Source organism: Stenella coeruleoalba (genome assembly GCF_951394435.1).
Source record: "Stenella coeruleoalba genome assembly, chromosome: 20".
Lineage (NCBI taxonomy): Eukaryota > Metazoa > Chordata > Mammalia > Artiodactyla > Delphinidae > Stenella > Stenella coeruleoalba.
Genome location: NC_137166.1, coordinates 16,848,552 through 16,873,822, shown reverse-complemented (window position 1 = coordinate 16,873,822; position 25,271 = coordinate 16,848,552). Strand labels below are relative to the sequence as shown.

Here is a 25,271-nt window from a genome sequence, read left to right as displayed (position 1 = left end):
GCCATGGGCAGTTCCAAACCTCTGTTGACTCTCCCCTTATCTGCCCTGGAGCCTTGGTACTAGCAGTTAAGGGTTGCGTCTCTATCCCTGAGGCAAATTGGAGGTCACCTTGAACCTGAGATTTTCTTGGGCTCATATTTCCAGGTTCAGAAGATGCTCTTTTCCCTCTGGGACAATGGACCCTGAGGAGCTAAAGCAGAGTGCTCCTAATTCTTCTTCATCCATGTCCTGTTTGTGACATATTCATTCCTCAATCCTTAAGGTTTCTTTTACACCGTTCTGCTGAAACCTGAAACATGCTGAATTTTATCTAGGCATTTCTGCAGGCTTGGCTCTAGAGATGAGTTAGTTTGAATTCAGGTAACTGGTAAATTAACTTTCTAATTTCAAAATTCAAGTTTTACAAATGATCACAAAACTTTTATGATAAAATACAAGTCTTAACACAGTGTGAGTTGCAGTACTGGTGAGTGGGAATTAAAAAATTAATCTTGTTCAGAAATTAGCATCTAATCTTCATGAGCCACCTAAGAATGGTAGAATTGTTCATTTGTGTGAATGAAGTGGGAATATTTTTTCAGTTTGTTTAATATTAGAAATTCAAGAAGAGGAAGATTCAAAGCATTTCAAAGCATTGGTGGCCTTCTTAAGGTGATCATTATAGCAAGCCTCACTAAAAGTAAATAGACCTCTCTTGCTTCTTCATAGACAAACTACGATGGTGAGAATGAAATTAGCACTGAAAATATTAAAGTATTGATAGCAATCATTCCATGTCCAGGCTTTGCCAATTAATAATTAATTTTACCTTGAAGGTAACTGTAAGAGACTTTTTTTTTTTATGCTTTCACTTGGCAAGAATGTTGACTTTTTGCCCCCTCAATGTTATCAAGTCTCCAGCAAATAACTCACGTTTTAATGTGGTTAGTAGCTGGAATTTCTTTTATGTGGTTTCATATTGATGAAATGAGAAAAAAAAAGTTTGTTGTGAATGGTTTAGAGAAGGCGTGAGTCACTTGTCTCTCTCATTTATATGTGGCATCAATGGATTCTTACCGTGTCATTTCCTGTTATGTACTTCTCACAGTGTACCTGTTGTTTTAAAAAATTTTTTTCAAGGACCATACCCCCAAGGAGAGGGAATGATCTTTATCCTCTGCACACTGATGATTACAAAAGGGTTATAGATTGTTACAAAATGGATGTTTTCTCACCAAAAAAGGAAGCATCTGTCAGTTTTTATGGCTTTTTATTTGGACAAGATAAGTTTGTCCTGAACTCCTTGTATTATCATGAGTGAGTGAACAATCTTGTTGCAATGGTGCTATTTTGTAGTCAGAAGAGGTTATGCTATCTCAGTCTTGATCTTGCTCTAATGGTTGGTAGCAAAACTATGTCCTAATTTATTTTATATATCCAATAGTTATCTGTTCAGAAGTCCCTTGGAATGGATTTTAGGTTATATTTTTTATTTTGATAAATAAAAAGTGGCTAAAATATTCACTCATTCTCTCAACTCTTTGCTGACTGCCTGGTATGTGCTGTTCTAGAAAAAAGTGGATTTAAAGCCAGTTTGTGTCATACTAAAATGGTTATTAAAGAAAAGTGCTCTATTTCTTATTTTCTAAAATGGGACAAGATATTTAAAGTCTTTGGACCTTATACCAAAATGTTTCCCCTTTAAAAATATCTGTCCCTTCTAATTAAAAGAATAGGCTTAATTATTTTGAGTATGTACACTGAGTTTTTTGTTTTTATTTATTTACTTTATTGAAGTATAGTTGATTTACAATGTTGTGTTAATTTCTACTGCACAGCAAAGTGACTCAGTTATAAATATATAGGCATTCTTTTTTTATATTCTTTTCCATTATGGCTTATCCCAAGACATTGAGTACAGTTCCCTGTTGGTGTGAATGTAAGCCACTGTGGAAAACAGTATGGAGGTTCCTCAGAAAACTAAAAATAGAATTAACATATGACCCAGCAATCCCACTCATGGGCACATATCCAGACAAAACGATAATTCAAAAAGATACATTGCACCCCTATGTTCATAGCAGCACTATTCACAATAGCCAAGACATGGAAACGACCTAAATGTACATTGACAGATGAATGGATAAAGAATACTACTCAGCCATAGAAAAGAATGAAATAATGCCATTCATAGCAACATGGATGCAACTAGAGATTATCATACTAAGTGAAGTAAGTCAGAAAGAGAAAAACAAATACCATATGATATCACTTACATGTGGAATCTAAAATATGACACAGATGAACCTACCTACGAAGCAGAAACAGACTCACAGACATAGAGAACAGATTTGTGGTTGCCAAGGGGGGTGGGTTTGGGGAGGGATGAACTGGGAGTTTGTGGTTAGTAGATGCAAACTATTACATATAGAATTGATGGACAAGGTCCTACTGTATAGCACAGGGAACTATATTTAATGTCCTGGGATAAACCATAATGGAAAAGAATATAAAAAAGAATGTACATTAAGAAAAAGAATATATAAATGTATATAAATAAAAAAGAATGTATATTAAAAATATAAAAAAGAATGTATATAAAAAACTTAGACCTAGTAAACAAATTCAGTAAGGTTGCAGGATACAAAATCAATACACAAAAATCTTACATTTCTATACAAGATGCAAGCTATTACATATAGATTGGTTGGACAACAAGATCCTACTGTGTCGCATATTTAGTTTTTGAGTTATCCCTCCCTCCAGGAAATGTTTTGTTTGAAAATATTTTCTTATGTGCAACTTCAGGGAATGTGTAATTTTCCTAAGTGACCCTGTTCAAATGTTTGAAAACAACACCTAGCACGGTGCCTGGCACACATATTTGTTGATGCTGAGTGTAGTATAATTCCAGTCTCAAAATCCAGTAATTCAGTTCCTTCTCTGTGTAGTCACCTGTCTTCTCAGCAGTGCTTTCTTGCCTTTATTTCAGTCTCAGTGCCTCAACTCCAACTTGACCCAGACCATGCAATCTGCTTGTTAACTACCTAGCCCATAATGAGCAGTTTTCAGAATATTAATTGCAATATTATGCATAAGACTTGTAATCATTGATGATTTTGAATTTAAAAAGTCAGGAATGGAAGATAGTATTATTTGGGTGACCCCTCAGGTGGATGAAAGAGAAGCTACCGACCAGGTTTCATAAGCCACCGTGTTTATTGTTAATAGTATTTGTGTGGCTTATAATGTTTCTACCAGTTTCTGTACCACTGATCCACAGGCATAAGTTATGGTGAGAAACTTGCCAATGAATTAGACACTTATGGTTTTCTGTAGTTACACATGAGATTTATATGGTCAAGCCAGTAGTTTAATTTCTACAATTTTAAGGTCAATAGGCATTGTCACTTGTTAAATGTAAGTGAGCCAGTATTTATAATAGCCTTCAGATGGATTTTATTTTGCTCTTTATAGTTACTCTTTCCCTGCATGAATATCTGTGAAAACAAAGATGTACCAACACAGTATAATATTTACAATTTTTCCAGATTAGGTAGAAAGCACCTTTATAGGTTATTTGTGTCAGTTACAGTAGAGTTCCCAATGTAAGCTGACAAGAAATGCTATAATATTTTATATTCAGCCTTTCAAAACCCTGTTAATTATGCATAAGATAATACTCTCCAATAACATCAGGAGTAGACAAATGAAATCATTAGTTTTATATTCCAGAGCCCCATGTACATCTATTATAACTATGCATTTGGATGCCTCCACCCACATTTCTCAAAATCACTTTTTGATACCTTATAATGTGATATCATAAATGAATATGAAGAATATTATATAGTGTGAAATTGTATCAAAAAGATCTTAGCTTTTGAAAATTATAAACCTAACTCATTATTTGGAAAGGATAATCTGCTGAGAGTTTATGACAATAGAAAGAGAAGTGTTGATCAACCATTTGCCATTGTCTTTATTTCAGTAAATAGGGCCTCTGACAAATATGTCATCGACTCCAACATGCTTAACATGCTACCATGACAGTGTCAGTGTAGACAGAAGTGCATCTTGGTGGTGGTTCCTTCTAGGAATATGAAGTCTAGCTAGAGAAAGGTGCTCTGGCTTCCTGTGAAGCCTGGTTATGACAGGATATCCAACGGTGTATCTGCATATTTCTTTAAGTTTGACACATTCTAGAGAATTATTTTGAGAGGTAAGAGAAGAAATGCACATTGTACATTTAAAATGACTTTGTGAAATGATATGATTTGCCAAATGCACATTATTGTAATTTAGCCAAGATAGGTGGCCAATTGAATGTTCACGGAACTGTAATTGTCTATGTGCTGTTTGCAAGGCCCTTTCTGATATAGCTAGAAAAATGCTCCTTTTTCTTTCAGTATCCATTTGGTTAGGAATGCATCCATTACTTATAAATGATGACTCTCTTTTGCTTTTCTTTCTTTTCTTAGGGGGAGGCTACTGTAAATACAGGTGAAAGTAGTTTCTACCGTGGCTTTTTTCTTTTTTTTGTGGTTGTACAATAGAAATTATTTTTAAATATACTATATGTTATCTTAAATTTCATTCTAAACTATATATTTGTTTAAAAAGAAAAGGGAAATAAAATCTGAGAAAGACAATCATATCCAAATAGAGGATAGTTTTAGCCATGTGTTTTACACCCAGAATTTCAAAACATGGATGGAAATATTGTCTAAGTTTTTATTATTAAAACCTGGTTAAACTTTTACAAATGTCACTTTGCTGACACCAACCAGAAGCAATTAAAGTGCAAAAATAGAATTGTATCTGTTACAGGAGTGATACATTTTAACTGGAAAAAGCCATGAAATAAACATTGGTAGACACAGTGGTACTTCTGTTTTATAATTCTAGAGTATAAACACGTGAACAAACTTACAGGAAGGGATTTTATTTTGCCTGTGAATTCTACTGTTAGTAGTATTGTAAATGTTAAATATATCTTCTCATTGGAATATTTTTTACTGGAAAAAATAAAATGAAAAAGCAATCTTTGAAAATTCTGAGTTGTATCTTCCATGTTAGACCTGGACATAGATGTCTATCTCTAGTACCCACATATATTTAGTTCCTAACCTAGTCCTTTCTACTAGCTGTTTGACCTCAGGCAAGTTATTTAAATCCCTTTATGCCTCAGTTTCTTCATCTGCAAAATGAAGCAAAAATATTATAACAGTATTTCCTTCTTTAAGTTGTTATAAAGATTAAATTATTTAATACATGTATCTTGATAGGGATTGGCATAACATGCAGTGTTGGTTATTCTTAGTTATGCTATATTAATAAAGTCCTTAAAAATAATTTTTAAATTTATACAGATTGTATATTTTCATTTAAAAAATTTAGAAAGATATAAAGAACATAATAAAAATCACTTATCACTCCCCACAGAGATAATCACTGTTATAATCATTTAGTTATAAATCATTCCATTCTTAGCAATTTCACTTTCTTTTGGTTAGTATTTGCCTACTATGCCTTTTTTTGCTTTTTGTTTTGTTTTGTTTTAATATTGTTTATTAGCACAGTAACAAATGCAGACTTAAGTAGTCCACAACATAGAACCAATCCACTGAGCAACTCCTATTCCATGCCTTACAGTTAACAGCTTAAGGTATTTTACTACAGATTTTCACAAGTTCTTATTCAAACCTCTGTCTTTTCACAGTAAAGTAGATTGGTATATAAAATAAAATACATAACTACTCATTTCCTATATGGTGTCTTATAGCCATGTGTCCATTTTATATATATGAGATGACAGTCTCTAAAAGCAGTTAAATATCAATGTTCCCTTCCAAGAAGGGAAACAAGTTCCAACTTTTTAAAACAAAAAACTGTGTAGTCAATAGAAAGGGAAGATGGCAGAGTAGAAGGACGTGCACTCACTCCCTGTTGTGAGAGCACTGGGATCACAAGTAACTGCTGAACAATCATCGACAGGAAGACACTGGAACTCACCAAAAAAGATACCCCACATCCAAAGACAAAGGAGAGGCTGCAATAAGATGGTAGGAGGGGTGCAATCACAATAAAATTAAATCCCATAACTGCTGGGTGGGTGACTCACAAACTGGAGAACAGTTATAGCCCAGAAGTCTACCCACTGGAGTGAAGGTTCTGAGTCCCACATCAGGCTTCCCAACCTGGCGGTCCAGCAACAGGAGGAGGAATTCCCAGAGAATCAGACTTTGAAGCCTAGTGGGATTTGATTGCAGGACTTTGACAGGACTGGGGGAAACAGAGACTCCACTCTTGGAGGGCATGCACAAAGTAGTGTGTGCATGAGGACCCAGGGGGAAGGAGCAGTGACCCCACAGGAGACTGAACCAGACCTACCTGCTGGTGTTGGAGGGTCTCCTTCAGAGGCAGGGGATGGCTGTGGCTCACCGTGAGGACAAGGACACTGATAGCAGAAATTCTGGAAAGTACTCCTTGGCATGAGCCCTCCCGGAGTCCACCATTAGCCGCACCAAGGAGCCTGTAGCCTCCAGTGCTGGGTCGCCTCAGGCCAAACAACCAACAGGGAGGGAACGTAGTCCCATCCATCAGCAGACAAGCAGATTGAAGTTTTACTGAGCTCTGCCCACCAGAGCAACACCCAGCTCTACCCAGCACCAGTCCCTCCCCATCAGGAAGCTTGCACAAGCCTCTTAGATAGCCTCATCCACCAGAGGGCAGACAGCAGAAGCAAGAAGAACTACAATCCTGCAGTCTGTGGAATGAAAACCAAATTCACAGAAAGATAGACAAAATGAAAAGGCAGAGGGCTATGTGCCAGATGAAGGAACAAGATAAAACCCCCAAAAAACAATTAAATGAAGTGGAGATAGGCAACCTTCCAGAAAAAGAATTCAGAATAATGATAGTGAAGGTGATGCAGGATCTCAGAAAAACAATGGAGGCAAAGATGGAGAAGATGCAAGAAATGTTTAACAAAGACCTAAAAGAATTAAAGAACAAACAAATGAACAATACAATAAGTGAAACAAAAAATATACTAGAAGGAAACAGTAGCAAAATAACTGAGGCAGAAGAACGGGTAACTGACCTAGAAGACAGAATGGTGGAATTCACTGCCACGGAACAGAATAAAGAAAAAAGAATGAAAAAAAATGAAGACAGCCTAAGAGATCTCTGAGACCAACATTCGCATTATAGGGGTCCCAGAAGGAGAAGAGAGAGAGAGAAAGGATGTGAGAAAATATTTGAAGAGATTATAGTCAAAAACTTCCCTAACATGGGAAAGGAAATAGCCATCCAAGTCCAGGAAGCACAGAGTCCTAGACAGGATAAATCCAAGGAGAAACACGCTGAGACACTTAGTAATCAAACGAACAAAAATTAAAGACAAAGAAAAATTATTAAAAGCAGCAAGGGAAGAATGACAAATAACATACAAGGGAACTCCCATAAGGTTAACAGCTGATTTCTCAGCAGAAACTCTACAAGCCAAAAGGGAGTGGCACAATATATTTAAAGTGATGCAAGGGAAGAACCTACAACCAAGATTGCTCTACCCGGCAAGGATCTCATTCAGATTCGATGGAGAAATCAAAAGAATTACAGACAAGCAAAAGCCAAGAGAAGTCACCACCACCAAACCAGCTCTACAACAAATGCTCAGGGTACTTCTCTAAGTGGGAAACACAAGAGAAGAAAAGGGCCTACAAAAACAAACAAAAGACATAAGAAAATGGTAATAGGAACATACATATCGATAATTACCTTAAATGTGAATGGATTAAATGCTCCAACCAAAGGACACAGGCTCACTGAATGGATACAAAAATAAGACCCATCTATATGCTGTCTACAAGAGACCCACTTCAGACCTAGGGACACATACAGACTGAAAGTGAGGGAATGGAAAAAGATATTCTGTGCAAATGGAAATCAAAAGAAAGCTGCAGTAGCAATACTCATATCAGATAAAATAGACTTTAAAATAAAGACTATTACAAGAGACAAGGACACTACGTAATGATCAAGGGATCAATCCAAGAAGAAGATATAACAATTATATATGCACCCAACATAGGAGTGCCTCAATACCTAAGGCAAATGCTAACAGCTGTAAAAGCAGAAATCGACAGTAACACAGTAATAGTGGGGGACTTTAACACCTCACTTACACCAATGGACAGATCATCCAGACAGAAATTTAATAAGGAAACACAAGCTTTAAATGACACAATAGACCAGATAGATTTGATTGATATTTATAGGACATTCCATCTGAAAATAGCAGATTATACTTTCTTCTCAAGTGCACATGGAACATTCTCCGGGGTAGATCACCTCTTGGGTCACAAATCAAGCCTCGGTAAATTTAAGAAAATAGAAATCATGTCAAGCATCTTTTCTGACCATGATGCTATGAGATTAGAAATAAATTACAGGGAAAACAACGTAAAAAACACAAACACATGGAGGCTAAACAATACAATAGTAAGTAACCAAGAGATCACTGAGGAAATCAAAAAATACCTAGAGACAAATGACAATGAAAACACGATGATCCAAAACCTATGGGATGCAGAAAAAGCAGTTCTAAGAGGGAAGTTTATAGCAATACGAGCCTACCTCAAGAAACAAGAAAAATCTCAAATAAACCATCTAACCTTACACCTAAAGGAACTAGAGAAAGAAGAATAAACAAAACCCAAAATTAGTAGAAGGAAATGAATCATAAAAATAAATAATAAATGAAATAAAAGCAAAGAAAACAATAGCAAAGATCAATAAAACTAAAAGCTGGTTCTTTGAGAAGATAAACAAAATTGATAAACCTTTAGCCAGTCTCATCAAGAAAAAGAGGGAGAGGACGCAAATTAATAAAATTAGAAATGAAAAAGAAGTTAAAATGGACACTGCAGAAATACAAAGCATCATAAAAGACTACTACAAGCAACTTTATGCCAATAAAATGGACAACCTGGAAGTAATGGATGAATTCTTAGAAAGGTATAAGCTTCCAAGACTGAACCAGGAAGAAGTAGAAAATATGAGCAGACCAATCACAAGTAATGAAATTGAAAGTGTGATTAAAAATCTTCCAACAGACAAAAGTCCAGGACCAGATGGCTTCACAGGTGAACTCTATCAAACATTTGGAGAAGAGCTAATACCCATCCTTCTCAAACACTTCCAAAAAATTTCAGAGGAAGATATGTATGATAAATACATACCTAGATCAATTTCTTAGGTTAAGTTTTGGCTAAATTCATTTTTAAGTTCAAGGTTCTAAGTCGCTGGGGGAGTTCTCTGTTCCTTGAACAGCCTTCTGTCCCAATGAGATGATCCCCTACTATAACAACATGTGTTAATTCCATCATATTTATCACATTGTATTTTAATTATCAGTTTATCTGTCTCCCATCAGATTGGGGATTCCTTTAGGGAGAGACTCTCTTTTTCACTTTGTCTTGAAATAGGTACGAAATTATTTGACAAATGAGTAATGAACAACACTTCAGATGGCATGCATTTATCCATAATTATTGAGTATTAACCTACAAATATTCTATAATCTGATTTTAAATCCTCAAATTTATAGCAAGGCTTTGATTTAGCTTATGCTAATTTTAAAAATGTGTAGCTTTAAGGCATTTTATTATAAAAAGCTGATATTCATATATATAAATGAGTGAGAACTTAAAATTCATCATACATTTAATTCATTTTTTAGTTTGACCTTCTAGTAAATCTTTAGCTTCATTGATTTTGGCTGCTATATAAGGATATCCTCCCTTGTCTGGGTGATTTAAAAGCATAATTGGTCGATGAGCATCTCTTATCTTTCCTTTATTGGCATTAGAGCTTACATCTAGTATTAATGCTGCTTCCTGTTTTGTCATTTGGGGTTCAAACCCACCTCTGAAGGTGTAATAGCCACCACTGAAGGCAGATTTTGGTAGACTTTGAAAAACTTGTTTTACTTGAGGCTCCATATGCTTCATGGCTTGCAAAGCATAATGGCCTGCAAATCCTGCTGCAGCAATGGTCAGTCCAACTGCTATGACTGTACTGGCCATGGTTCCCGCTCGACTCCTCTGCCTCCCCTGGGAGTGCCCAAGTTCTTAGTTTTTATATCTTGGACAGTCTGCTTTTATTTGAACTCTTAGATGATTGTTTAGCTAGGTATGGAATTGTAGGTTATGTTATTTTCCCTTATTATTTTGGGGAAAATATATTTGTGCATCTTATTATTTGTGCATCTATTGTTGCCTTTGATAGGATTCCTATTGGTTTGATTATTGTTCCTTTGAAGGTAGTTTATCTTTTCTCTCTTGCAGCGTTCACACTTTTTTCTCTTTTTTCTTGGTGTTCTGTAGTTTCACTACAGTGTTGTATCTTTGTTTAGTCTGGGGAGTTAAGGAGCTCTTTCAATCTGAGGGTTTATATCTTAACTTCTGAAAACTTTAAAAATATTATATCTTTCTTTGTTCACTGTAGTGTCTTTCACAGATAACTATCATATGCTGGATCTTCTGTCTAAATTTCTCTTTCAGATTTTCCATTATTTAAACTTCCTGTGGTACATTCTAGGTGACTTCTTTAGACTTATCTTCCAATTTAATAAATTTCTCTTCCTCTTTGTGTTGTGTGCTCTTTAACATATTATTGTTTTGTTTGCCAGTGATAGAATTTTTTTCAGATTTTTCCATTTTTAATAATACACGCATACTTTGTTTTATTGTGCTTCACTTTGTTGTACTTCACAGATCCTGTGTTCTTTGCAAATTGAAAGTTTGTGGCGATGCCCTGCTGAGCAAGTGTACTGGCACCACTTTTCCAACAGTGTTTGCTCACTTCATGTCTCTGTCACATTTTGGTAATTCTTACAATATTTCAAACTTTTTCATTAATATTATATTTGTTATGGTGATCTGTGGCAGTGATCTTTGATATTACTACTGCAGCTCGCTGAAGGCTCGGATGATGGTTAGCATTTTTTTTAGCAATAAAGTATTTTAAAATTAAGGTATGTACATTGTTTTTTTAGATACAATGCTATTGCACACTTAATAGACTACAGTGGAGTTCAAATATAACTGTTACATGCACTTGGAAATCAGAAAATTCATGTGATTTTCTTTATTGCGATACTTGCTTTATGGTGGTGATCTAGAACTGAACCTGCAGTATCTCTCAGGTATGCCTGTACCTTGATCCTGCCATGTGGAATCTATTATCTTTTTCATCTGCTTAATGGCTATAAACATTTATTTTAAAATTCTTTTTGAATTGCTTTAGTATTCAGAGTCATTTGATTATGAGCTTTTGTTGCATTTGCAAACTTTTATAGCATTGGATTGCTTTGTATTCTTTGCAGTCTTTCTGAGTTCATCAGTACTAATTATATATTTATAGGTATGTGCTGGATTGTGGAAGCACCCTTATGGGACAGTTTTGTGTTTTACTGTGGATGTATGGGTTTCCCAGGTTTGGACCACTTTTTATACTAATTTTTTAGTTTGGACTTTGCTAATAGCTCAAAGAATTTTACACTCTGCTGACATGCCTTGCAGGGCAGGGAATTCAAAATTGTCATGACTGACTCTGCTTCCTGCTGTACCTTGAGGCAAACCTTATCTTTATCCTGTTGGGAGTTTTTTCTACTTCTAGTTCACCCCCGGTCTTGCTTCTTGGAGGAAGTTCAGGACTCAAAATCTTGACTTTTTGTGTCATTGCCACAATCTACATCCATTTCTTCCTGAGGGACACATGGCTTATTTTTCTGGCCCCTAGAAATGTATTTTTCTTATCTTAAACTCCAGCTGTGTACTTTGAAAAAGTTCTTCAAATTTTATGTAGAATTTCTAGATGTCTTTGAAGTGGGAGGAGAGACTTCACACCTCAGATCAATTTGCTATCTTTGCTGGAAAGGCCTCCAATTTTTATTTTTTTAAACTTGGGCATATTATATATGTGTGTGTATATATACATATGTGTGTATATATATATATATATATATATATGTTTTGTTAAGTGCTTTTGTACCTCTAAGAGTTTATCATGAAACTTATGCCATTATTAATCTTCTAAACCATGATTCTTTAGTAGTTATTTTCCACAGAATGGATGTATTACTTATCTAGGCAATCCCTGTAGTTGCATCTTAAGTTTCTGATTTTTTTGCAATTATAAATGATTTTTCTGTGAATATCTTTATGTATCTTTGTGAGCATCTCTGCCAGGGCTACCTTCTTAGAGGTGAAAGAATTGTATAACAGGATAGAATCTTAATAATTTGAAAGACTGATAAAATATTAGTAATGAGAAGTACACTGGATGTATAACAAAAATTCTGAACATTAAGGAATAAAGGAACAGAGTAAAATTGTGAGAGGAAGATAGAAATACAATGGATTAGAACTTTATACCATTGTAAACATCAAATCTCTTAGTTCATACAACAGACATTTAAGACATTATGTTGAGTATTGTAACTAATAGGGAGGGATAAGAAATGAATAAGACATGGTTTCTGTTCTTCAGAAGAATATAGGTGAATTCTTAATGAAGATAAATAGAACTATATGGAACTCTAATAAAAAGGCAGCCATAAGTAAGTAATATACTTCAGGTAACAGGAGGCTGCTGTGAGATCTCAGAAGGATCTACCTAATCCAGCTTGAGGAGGGGCCATATCTACCTAATAATTTACAACTCTTAAAATGTTAAGAAAAAGGTTTAAGCAACAATGAACACATGGTTATAGGAGGAATAGTTGACCCAGTTAATAATTTTATGTGTATAATTACCTCAATAAGCATTTTCTTGTATGAGTGAGTTGCCTCTCAACATGGCTCCCTCCTAGTCCAAATGGTTTGTTACCATGTCACCAGCCAGAACAACAGTGTCAAGCCTATTCTTTAGCTTCTTTACAGCAGCCACACCCTAATAGTCATCGCAACTTCCTCCTTCCCGATAGAAACTTCATTGATCTGGTTTTCCACCATTTTTATACATGGCTATGTGCTTCAGAAGAAGCTAGGCCCATCTCCTGCTCTAGGGTTCCGGTTAATCTAAGTCAGTCATAGAGTGTTCCCTTGCCAATGACTGGTTTAGGCATGGGCATGTAATACAATTTTGGCAGGAGGAAAATTTTGCTTGGGGCTTTCTTGAAAAGGTTTATTCACCCATATAATGAGGAAAAGATGGTCCTTTCACTGGCTATGGTTGGTTCTGGATATTGTACTTGGAACTGTTGCAGTCATCTTGCCATCCATCTTAGGATGAAGTCAATACATAGGAAGACGAAGCCAAGAAGGAGAGAGGAAACCTGGAGGTTGCTCTGCTACTTAATGTTGTGATAATAAATGCCCACATGGTTTGAGTTATGTTTTTCTATTACCTGAAGCCAAAATCTTCCTAATGGATGCAGGAGGCAAGGTGTCCCTTGGGACTCTTGTCACCTCAGGACAATCCCTGTAATCTACTTAAGTGTCTCATGCAGGGATACAGGCGATGTTCTGGGTGACATGGGCTGCTTTCCTATTTGTTGCCTTTGGACAGTTACCAGAATAACTGGATATTTGCATTTCCATAGCACAATGTCTCTTTCTAACCTTTCTTTTCTAACTTAAAAGTAGGTTCTTCCAGTTGATTTTTGAATGACCTAAAACCAAGAGAACTATTGATATTGCACAGTAGTGATCCATGTATTTCCTATTCGATTCCTTTGTCATGAAAATTAGGGAAAAATACACAATGAAAATTAGTTTTGGCTAAATATTATGAAAAGTAAAAATTTCCACTTTTCAAATGTGATAAGATAGCTTGCATTTATTTTATTGCTTCCTTTATGTCTTCACTGTGCCGTGACCATAGCTTATCACTCACTTTGAAACTTTTTTCAAGCATCGAAAGTCTTTTTGTTTCCAAATGATTTCTAAATGATCAACAGCACCTCCCCTGCTGAAAAAGCAGTTGTAATAAATTAGATTAAGTTGATTTTATAAATCTGAATCTATAATTGGAGAGTATGGGGGCAATTACAGCTTGAGGTCACCTTGAGCAAGTGACTTGTTTGTTTTAGATTCCCATGTTGAGAGAATTCTGATTCACATCTATAAGTAGTTGCAAGTTTTAGGATTTTGTTTGTTTGCTTAAGAAGCTTGTTTTTGTAATCTCTTGAATAAGGATGGTTAGAAATAGTTTATTCACAGTTCACAGAGGAAGCAAGTTAACCTGGTTGCATAACGTAATGTAGTGAAAATTTCAGATATGAATATTATAATATTGGTATATAATATTCTTGTGTGTGCCTGTATTTAAAATACCATTTTAGAAATAAGTGCTGTTTAAATGAAGAAATTAAAATAGCATAGTTTTTGTAACCCTTGAAGTTCCCTGGCATAGCTTGAATTTGAAAACCGCTGCTTTTTAAAAATTATTTTTTACAATTCTTCTCACACCATGTAGCAATAATTTGATGAACTTCGTCTCCCTTGAGCTGCTCAAAGGCAGGGCTTGTGTCTCATTTATGGTGAATTTAGGTGCACAGTTTTATTTTTACATGGTTACCCCTCCTTACACCAACTGAGAGCTTTCCAAGGCAATATTCCTCATCCATATAGCACAGTGCCCACTGCATGGAACATCTATGGAATGAATTGTATTACATCCCAGCAAACATTTCTCTGCCTATTCTATCTGTTCAGTTTATAGAAGACCAAATTAGGGGTTGATTTCGTTGAAGCTTCTCTTAAAGTATATGTATGTAGATCCATTTATGGTAACTTTTGTTGTTTTCTTTATGTATGAGATAAAAAGATACTCGTAGAAATTTAGGAAGTATAGAAAATTACAAAGAAAATAATCACTGTGAAGCTTTTGCATTTCCTTTCAGTCTTTCTTCTCTGTATATATTAGTTATGTAAATGATGTCTACGTCCTGCTTATTTTCCCTAACATAAGTGGGCATTTCTTCACTCTATTAAAAAGTTTTCATAAGCCTAATTTTACTTGCTTTGTGAACTATTCCATCTTACAAAAGTACCGTGGTTTATTTTATGCATTGTCTATTCTTAGACATAAAGTTTCTAATCTGCTTTTATAAATTATGCATTACAAAATGCTATGATATTTTTCATATAATGTATCAACTGTGCAAAGATTTATTTGTTTAGCATAAATTCCTGAAAGAAAGAAAGTACTGGGCCAAAGGCACAAACATTTTCAAGGCTCTTGTTTTATTTTTGCTTTAGATAAATTTGTCATTGTTACTGTTGATACTAGAGAAGTTGTATCTGTTTGGTTGCAGTTGGATGATTGTTGATGCCTCAGAAAATTCTGAGAATTAAGAATTTTAGAATTTAGATGACAGTAGAAGCAAAAGCTAAGTTAGATTTATCAAATGAAGTGGATAACAGAACCAGGGCATCATGCTTTTTAAGAGAATTGCCTTTCAGACACTATATCTTGAGTCTCATTTCCTTGGGGATTCTACCTTCCAGGGCTTTTTGTAGCCCTGATTCTTGCTGGATTTACATTTCCTGAGTTTCATTTGTGTCTGACCTTTCCCTAAAGAGCAAGGGGTGGAGAGCCTCGTCGGGAATGCGCTCCACTTAAGAACCAGCACCCATTTATTTTCTCACAGGCTGACCTTGGGTTCTGGCCAGAGGAATACAGACCTGATTTCTCCTCTTGATTTTGCATTAACAAAGCTTTTTTAAGCTCACACGTGTGGAACGACTTGATAGAGTGGGAACATCATTTTGTTTCAGGGAAAGGATAATATGTATAAGGGGAAATGTTAAGTCTGGATTCTTACATATTTAAAAATTTTAACCTACTTACCCAGAAGCAGAAATGATTTGGGGCTTAGAAAAAAGTCACAGATAATTTGAAATTCATATGTTGTTATTCGATTTAAAGTCATATCTTTCTTCATCTAGATCATATCAGTCTAATTCTAAGAGAAGCATCCAAGGGGTTTGAATGGAATTTTTTTTTTTTAATGTAAAGAAATGGCACATTAAAAAACAACAACAAATTGGCTTCCCACAGTGGCAGACTTGCAGCTGGTAACTAATCCCATAATGAGCGGTATATACCCACATATTTTCCAAATTAAATATGGGTATATAAAGGCCTGGCTTAAGATTCTATAATACAGACACTTTACCTGCTAAGGAAAAAAAATTAAAACCAAGATTGCCCGAAGGGTTATAAGCACTGAGGGAGAGGTAAGAATAAAAAAGCCAGAGAGAGGGAATGATGTGACTTTGTAGAATGCCTGCTTAGGACAGAGAGGGGAGGAGATTGTAGGGATGGTTGAAGGATAATGCAAGTGCCTGGGCATTGCTTAGAAGATCTGATCAGTTATCCAGATCAAGTCATGCTTACATTATTAGAACCTGGGTATTAAGAACTGCCATTCAGGCAAGTACTGATGATTGTTTTTTGCTAGGAGGTATATTAGAAATTACACAGTACTTCTGAAACAAAAATTCTATTTGCCCTCCCCTGTAAAATTCTTTTTCAGAGAGTGAAATTACATTTTTATGACCTTAGCTTAATTTGGATTCAGTTCAGTTCAGTTTTTGAAAACAAGAAATTAATCCTGAACTGGGCTAAAACTTGGATTGCTAGAATGGCTGATCATTGCATCTCCCCCTAGCCTGCAAATTTTTTGAGAATCCCATTAAATTTTATTCAGGAGTCCCTTCCCAGCCAAATGTATTGTTTCCATGGATACAATTAATGGGGAAAGCAATTTTATAAGACTGATGTGAAAAATGAGCACTTCATCGGCCCCCCTGCTGGTCGCGTTTAGAGACTGGAGGAAGGAAGTCAGCTCTTGTGGGGTTGGAAGAAGCTCTGTGGTGTAAAGGGGGCAAAACAATGAAAGCAGAAGTCAGAAGTGTCTTTTTAAGTGTAAGGAATTAACCCTGAAGACTTAATTGGAAAATGCCACTAAATTGTGACACCTTTTCACACACTTTCTGTTTACAGAATCCACTCTGTGACAACCTTAAAAAAAAAAGAAAACCCAAAAACCAAAACCCTAGAAGACCATTCCTTAAAAATACAGACCTCCCTTCTCCTTTAGTTGCTGAAACAGGTTTTAGGGTATTTGGTGCAAGACAGATAGACCCAAGGAAGAATGAAAGCCTTAATGAAATGAAGGACTCACTAGCTCTTAACTGTCACTAATTTCTACCACAACATTTAAGTTTTAGGTAATTATGACTCAATCATCAAAATTTCTCTTGATTAGCGTTTTTATTCATTTATTCTCTGAAATACATACAATGGGGTGAAATCAATATCACCTCATCTCATTTTCCAAAATATTAAAGTGAAAATAATAGAACCACAATGCAATTTTCTAAGCATCAAAGAATGCTTTCACTCCACTGCCCCAAGCCCAGAGCAGAAATCTAGAGAGATTTCTTGACAAATTCAGAGCCCTGCTGTACAATGGTTACATGGCATTTGAATAACTATTAAAAAAAATGTTTTTTAAAGCCTACTCTAATTTGGGAAAGAAATGAGGCTGGAACAATTCTGTGTTCAGTTTAATATCACTGTGCAGCTTGTGACAAAAATGTTGCCCTTTTCCTATTTTTCCTGTGAGTGGAAAAAGGGGATAGGCAACTTAAAAAAAAAAAAAAAGTAGAGTGTGAACAAGTACATTTCAGGGTGAATAAATTCAGTTTAATTGCATACAAGCAAATCCATTTAAGAAACTATTTGTTTATATTTTCTGTGATACAGCTGTCCTGTTTTTTTCCTTTTCTTTCTTTCTTTTCTTTTCTTTTTTTTTTTGAGACTGTTTGAAAGGCGGCTGTTAAAAAGCTGCTTTCCCCTGCAGAGGGCAGTCTGCCTCTACAAAATACATGCAACCCTGGCAGCATTTGAGCATAGAGAGCAAGTATGTAAAATTATTTTCTTAAGCTGTGAATGTAAATAATTCTTTTTGTTTTGGGATAAGACTATGAGAAAAAGTCTTCTATACTAGGAAAGTATAGATTTTGTATAGCTCTATGAGTGTTTTCCTCTTGCCCTTTTATGTATTGTTTGGCTGACCATTTTTTTTTTTCTTTATTCAGATTGAAGGTATTTTTGAATAAACATTGAGCAAGAGAGATAACAAATAAGGTCCCACATGGAGGGGGAAACGGTAATCAGGAGAATAAGAGAAACCTCAGGCTGGGTTGTAGATTAAAAATGTATTTGTGTTAAGAATTCGAGGGCCTACAAATTGTATTGCAAAGGCAGAGAAAGTAAAACATACCACCTGATATTTTTTTTAAATACAGAAATTAATTTCAATTTAAAGAGGTTTCTATCTGCAGCTGGAGATATTTAATCTGAAAAGTGTGAGAAAATAGGTATTTCTTTCGGTAATATTTCTCTCCTGTTTGATGTATGTCTCTGTCTGAGAGAGGAATGGATTAAATAGAGGCAGCTTTTCCAGAGGAAAATTGGAAGCTTTCGAGAAGAGGTGCTGATACGCGTGTAACTGATGCACAGATAAATACAAGACAACAGAATTCCAAAACAGTTTAATTGTAGATTTTCTGGACTTTCAAAGTAGAGGGGAACACTTTCTGCTGATCAGGAGAAAAGTACCTAGAGATATTGTGAAGCCTTAGTTTACGGGTGTGTGAAAAATGATCAAGCTGCACATGATCATTTCCATAGATCATCTTCAATGGGCAAAATAAGCCACCTTCCCTGTGTAGAAATTCATAAACACTGAAAAAAACCATTATATGGCTTTTTATGACAATTATGGCTTGTATGACAATTATACAAGAAATAATTGTATAAAAGGCTCCTTAAAAACGCAATAACCAGTATAGGGAAAAATGCTCAGCAACTTATATCTTGGGAATATTACAGGAATCTGCAGTGAACACCGATTTTCACGTCATGAATGCAAGTTTGGAAATACCTTTGAGAATATCTCTTTTGCTGCTTGCCTGCCTATTTACTTGCCAGGATTTTCTCAGTTCCTTTTCTAAAGCAGTTTGAAAATGTGATTTTGTGTCGAGATGCTTTTGTGAAGTGCAGTTTATTTATTCGCTTCTCACCACATATGTTTTTATTAATGTGCAATTATTACATAGCAAGATAACGCCAGCACAAAATATATTGTCTCTAAATGAAGAGGAGGGACTGTAAGTGGTTTAATTTTTGAAACTTATATTTTTGAAGCTGCCTCTCAAAGCATGCAGCTTTGTAGTCTGCGATTTATGACAGCTGCGGTCGAGCCAGGTGGAGCAAAGGCAGCAAAATGGCAGGACAGCTACTGTAAGGGAAGGTCATGAGGAGTCTTCTCAGTTTCCAATGTGAAATTTAATCAGGTTCCATAGAAGGATGTGATTTATCTTGTTAGCCCATTCTGAACTATTTTGAAAATATAAATTTAAAACATAGGGAGATTCAGAACTGCCTAGGTTATCATCCGGGTGTTTATTTTGACACCATGAATTTTATTTTAGCAAGTTTATTTTAATCAAGTGGCCCATTCTACATCATATTGATATTGCACATAAAATTATGGTTGTTAGCTTCAACCATGTAGAAAGAATTTTATTTTAGCAAGTTTATTGTGATCAAATAGTTTCTTCTCTATTATATTGACATTGTTCTATCATAGTTGCCAAGGCCAACCACATATAATTTTTCTTTTCCAGAACTATACAACAAGTATAAAACGTTTGCATACATCAAACTAGCTCATCTTTGAGGGGTATTTCAACCCGTGCAAAAACAGCTGGGCATTGCTTATAACTTCTAAACACATCTTCAAAAGTTATGTCCATTTGTCTTAAATGAACACTACATAAAACTCTTTGAATATTAAAAATTAAATGGTTATGAAATGTACAAAGTACTATTAAGACTTCCAGATATTTGTAGAGTTACAATGTTAGATTGGTTATTTTTCACTAAAAAAATGGAAGACTTTGAACTTGTGAAATTTGTGTGCATTTTGTGTCACCAATATTGATACAGCTTGAGAGTGAGGCTTTCTCTTTTTCTCTTCACTCACATAAACACACACACACATACATATGTAGATGTATATATAAAATGCATAATAGTCTTATGTACAAAAATATGCCTATTTTCTTCCATGGCTAGTGAGGTACATCTAATCAGCTATTTGTAAATTAGTACCCTTGCCAAAATATATTAACTTTTACAGTCTGTCAAGTGCATTGTGCATACTACATAATCCACACAGTCGGATTTATCTTGTTCTTCCTAAAACCTTGGGAACAATGCTTACAGAGAAAAGAGTGGGTGGTTTTTACATGGCTTGAAAATTTTAAATAATATTTCGACTTGTGTACATATTTACTATTAAGTGATCTTAATGCCTTGATTTTTTTAAAGTACTGTCTTAGAAATTTTCATAATTTCAGTGTATACTTAAAAGTATACCAAAATATATATTTTCTTCTGTCACCTCAAGAAAACTCAATTTAACTCACTTTCACATTTGATTTGAAAAGCAGAAGCATTCAGCGCTGTGGTAACCCTTGTCTTGAGTCGACATTGTACAGCATTTTCTTGCCACCTTCCACAGCCGAGTGCAAAAAAACCCCACAGTGGGAACCCTGATTTTTCAGCCATTCTGTATCTTTGTTGCTGTAGACTCTTAATTCTGCTTCTGTTTATAATATTTGCGTTTGCTCTTATTATACCAAAAGAAATTCCTTGGAATGCATAGTCACTTTCTCCCCATTCCTTTCATTTGCAGATGAAAGGCAAATGCAGATTTAAAAAAAATAAATAAATACGATGTGGTTAGGACCATTCATCACACTCCCTGTCTGCTGGGTCTTTGTTTCTGTTTCATGCTGTGTGCATTACATTACATTTCTGAACCTGTTGTGAGTGTTTTTTGTTTTTTTTTTTAGCATTTTTCTTTTGTAGTTTATTAAAATAAAAATATTTTCAGTCAGCAGAAATCTCATTGGTTCTTCTGGAAATCTTGCCCCACAGGCCTTTGCAGGACAAGAACAGATTGTCCAGGGCCTAATTCTGAGCATTGTTTTTTATGAGGAAATCAAAAGTATAATTGTGAAAACCCAGTGTGTCCTTTTATGTCTGAAAAGGAGAATTAAATTGCTGGTGGCAAAGCAACAGGGGATAGAGAGAGAGTGGATGTGAGGCAGGCCCTCCGGAATTAGGGATTTGTTGTTGAAAGTAAGGGGAGAGTCCACTTCAGCATGTACACAAGTGAATGTGCATTTGGCAGGTAGATCACGGAATCCAGAGAGTACAATGCAGCAGAAATTGAAAAGGAGTAAATGCAATAAAATGGTCCCTTTGGCCATTCAGTTTGCTCCTGTCAAATTCTTAAAAGCCCTAATTTGCAAATATTAGAGAAAACACTCTGATTCAAACTTGGACGATGAACTATCAAATACCTACTAACTGTGGTTCTTTCTAGGAAAAAAATAAAATCTTTATATTCTTGAGGGATTTTTACCCAGACGTTATTCTTGACAGGACTACTCTAGCTTTTCGACCTGTGCTTTCATTTTTAATTCTGAGGAGAAGTAGCTTGAAATTTTGATTTCATTTGTGCTAATTCCACTTTCTGGATCTGATCACTAAATACTGTATCATGATTTGGGACTTGTGGCATAACTGTTCTAGATCACTAAATTTAATGAAGTTCTAAGAGCATGATCAGAGGTCTTTCATGGGAATATTCAGACAGTTTTGAATTTTGCCATATGACGAACAGCATCTCTGCATATTTTAGGGTACATATGTAGGACAAAAGATTCTGTGAAAACACTTCTTGTTCCAAGGTTAACTGGGATATAACAAAATAGATGTCAAAAAACAAACAAACAAACCCAGTGCTGTGAATCCTGACAAAACCTTGGTGGTGTGACAGAACCTTGGTGGTGTGCTCTGGTGGACAAATGGTTAAAATATACACTCATTGGAGTATGAAGGCAGTTCTTCTCGGCTGTCAGATAGTTTGACCAGTGTCAGGCTATCCTGACGCGTGCAGCATACCTTCACTGCATCATAAATAAAACAGACAAATTACTTTTTTTTCCCCTCTAGGATGGAATAAGCACCATGAGAGGGGAGGGAAAAGGATTAAGGTGAGGAGGGGTGACTTGGAGGGTTGGTGGGGAGGTAGTGAGTGAAGAATTAGAAGGGAAGGAGAAAAGAGAGATCCCTTCAGCCCCTCTATGAATCTCGGATTGGCAGCCGAGAACAATGAGAAAACCAGGCAATTACCTAGAATCCTGTTCCCTTATCCAGACATAGAAAATATATTCTTGCACCAGCCTTCCTTCCATCCCCCACTCCCCACTCGCCTCCTCCCCTTCCCCCAGTCTATCTAATTCAGTTCTTTAGTGGAAGGCCCAGCAGATGTAACAAAGGGAGAAGGGTTTTTTGATGGTGGGCCACTCACGACTCAAGGGCCCAGTCTTCCAGGTCTGCAGTGGGAAACATTTTATATTCTGTGCCCTTACAGACTTTGGTAACCTCTGAAGCCACAGCAGTGAAAAATGATCAGAAAGGTATTTTATAGCCTGAGCTCTTTTCCTGATTCCCTGAAAATCAAGTGGTCAGGACCCTAACTCATCTGGCCCAAATGCACCAAGCCGACGTAGCACTTCAGCCTTGGGAAATTCTGCCCTAAGATATGAGTAGGAATTCTGGGCTCTGAAACTGTTGTACCCAGAAACCTTCCCGAATTCCAGTGAAGAATTCTGCTTTATTTCTTACATCATCATTGCAGTCCTGTAAGAGGCTGCCTCCTACCTATCTTTCCCTTCAGTTAGGTACCAGTGAATGAAAGATGCTGGTAGCATTGGTGATTTGACAGGTTCTTTCAGAGTGACTGGAAAGTCTGTCCTTTCTTCACTCCTGTGCTTCCTGGCCACCTGGCCAAATCACTTAGAACATGTATGGAAGGATGAGCCATAAATGACTGCTCCCTCTGAGGCCTTTGCAGTTGGAATGTGTGTATCCCAGTATATACTGGACAGGAGCATTTTGTTAGCCAGTCTATTGAAGAGTGACAGTTAAGTGAGAATGTGTGTCTGAACCCCTGTCATTTATATTCCAACATGGCAAGAATGCTCTATATCTGATTTCTTGTGTCTTCCATCTACCTCCTCCCATAATCAGGAAGACTTACTTTGCATTGTCTGGAATGGGGATGTTTTATAACTCATCATCCACACTTCTTATCGTGACCAGTAGTTCATAACACAAGACAGCTGCCTGGGGTTAGGGTGTGGTTGGCAGCTGCTTACAAAAATTCCTCTCTGCACTCTTTACAGTAGCTGTGCAACCACTATAGAAAGTGGAATACCAAGCCTTTTCCATGGCAACATTTACTCAAGATAGTGCTTGAAAGAGACTTAAGTTTCTTCTTGGAAAAACAATTAGCAAAATCTCAGAGGCCAGGAGGTTGCCAAGAGCACCTCCCTACATTAGCCAAAGAACACTTGTTGGCATTCACCAGCTTATTTAACCTTTTCCTTTAAGTAAAATAGATTTACTGAAATGCCATTGTTTCTAGTGGGGTGGTGGTGTCTGGTTTCAAAGTGGATGCAAAGTACTTTGACATCTTTTTATGCCTTAAAGTGTGATTTACATCTAACATAGTTTTCACTGTATTTACTTTTACAACTTGGTTGTGAGTTAGCAAGAGCTGGAGCCCTGGATTAGGCTTTGTTGCATTATCCCGTAGGATGTGAAGGTTTGCAGTTGAAGCCTGGGGGTTCAGATTCCAGTTTTGCCTCTTGCCTGGTGTGATGTCACGGAGATCAATGACTCTTACTTAGGTTGAGACTCAACTTCCTGTGGGACAAAAATTCATCAGCAGTCTGGTGATGTTTAATAAAATAAAAGCTTATCATATCACTTGATTACTTACCCGCTGCCTAGAAATGTTAGTTACAGTTACTCCAGTACGTACTCATAAATATTTGTTGATTGAGACAGCAGTTACATAAAGATAAGCCTAGACTAAACAGCTATTTTCTCAAGAAAATTGTATTGTTTAGGACAAACCCCTAAAAATAAAGGTACTTCAGAAATATGTTGGAAGATGACAGTGTTCAACTTAATGAAAAAAAAGTCACCTGAAACAGCTTTAAATTGCCAGATGAGTTTTTTCTCTTTCTCCTTAGAAGTCATATCTAAATTTAACATAAGTTCCAAAAGTCAGTGCTCAGAGAAGCCATAAAATAATCCAATTAATGAGTCTGTGTTGTAATTGGTAAGTTTATATAGCAGATTCATCATATAAGAAAAGAAAAACCCTTATATTCTTTACTAGTGGTTTTTCTGATATTTAGTCCAGCTTAATTGGGCTCCTTTAAATCCTTGAGTGTTGTCTTTGCAAGATTTATCTATCACTGTCACAGATGATCCTTCATTAGGTGAGATCCCCTTTTGTCTCCAAATTTAATTTCTATAAACTTTGTGTTTTAACAAAACTTCACTACAATTGAGGTTTTTAATGTCAAGATAATTGTTTTCAACCTTACGGATCTTCTCATTCCCATGATCTAATTCATTTATCATATTATAATTACCTTGACTCCCCACGTTGATGGGGGTGGGGCAGTAGTGCATGTTGTATGATGCATCCTATTAGATAGAGCCCATGGGGTTGATCAGAATGGCTTTTACTCACAGATCTCATATATGAATAAAAATGTATAAAATTCCACAAGTCTGACAGGATGAAGCAGAAGACCTTTTCTGGGTAATTGTTGTACTGAAATGGCTCACCTCAATTTGTCTTGCTAGGGATTGAAGGTACCCTGGAAGGATTCTAGCCCATGCAAGACAGTTCAAGTCCTTAATTGTGTGAACTATAAAAGTTATTTGAGTGAATAATTAAAAATATTATATAAAGCTATAACCCCATTTTTTCATTGGCCTATAGCATTATTATTTTTAAAAAAGTATTTGACATATCAAAGTTTTGTTTGAAAGAATGGCTTTGAGAGAAACACAGAAGCAGAAGGAAAGAGTTAAAGTTTATGCATTATTTAAATATACATTAACTCTTTTTACAATTCTTCTTGGATGTTGAGATTTGGTTTTTAAATGTTGGAGGATGACAAGTAATTCTAGAGGGACATCAAAGGACAGAGGATGCTATATCATATTAAGATCACAGTTTGGTGAATCTGTGCAAGGCTTTTCCTTAATCTAATGTAAAGGTTTGTAAGAACCTGTCATCTCGTTGCTCATTGGCTGCGTTT

General features: G+C 35.9%; 2 protein-coding genes across 9 annotated transcripts in view; one reads left to right on the top strand and one right to left on the bottom strand.

Moving 5' to 3' along the window:
- Positions 1-25,271, top strand: part of ZFHX3 (zinc finger homeobox 3) — a gene marked incomplete at its 3' end in the record, with an annotated part of 1,354,624 nt that overhangs the window by 208,138 nt on the left and 1,121,215 nt on the right. The window lies entirely within an intron of this gene.
- LOC307178633 (mitochondrial import inner membrane translocase subunit TIM14-like) lies at positions 9,199-10,506 on the bottom strand. Its single transcript, XM_079906992.1, has one exon. It carries the CDS (start codon positions 10,068-10,070, stop codon positions 9,714-9,716), a length of 357 nt encoding a protein of 118 aa, XP_079763118.1. The 5' UTR covers positions 10,071-10,506; the 3' UTR covers positions 9,199-9,713.

Excerpts from the sequence above, each read along its gene's own strand:
- LOC307178633 (XM_079906992.1), bottom strand. The coding sequence starts at position 10,070 with ATGGCCAGTACAGTCATAGCAGTTGGACTGACCATTGCTGCAGCAGGA.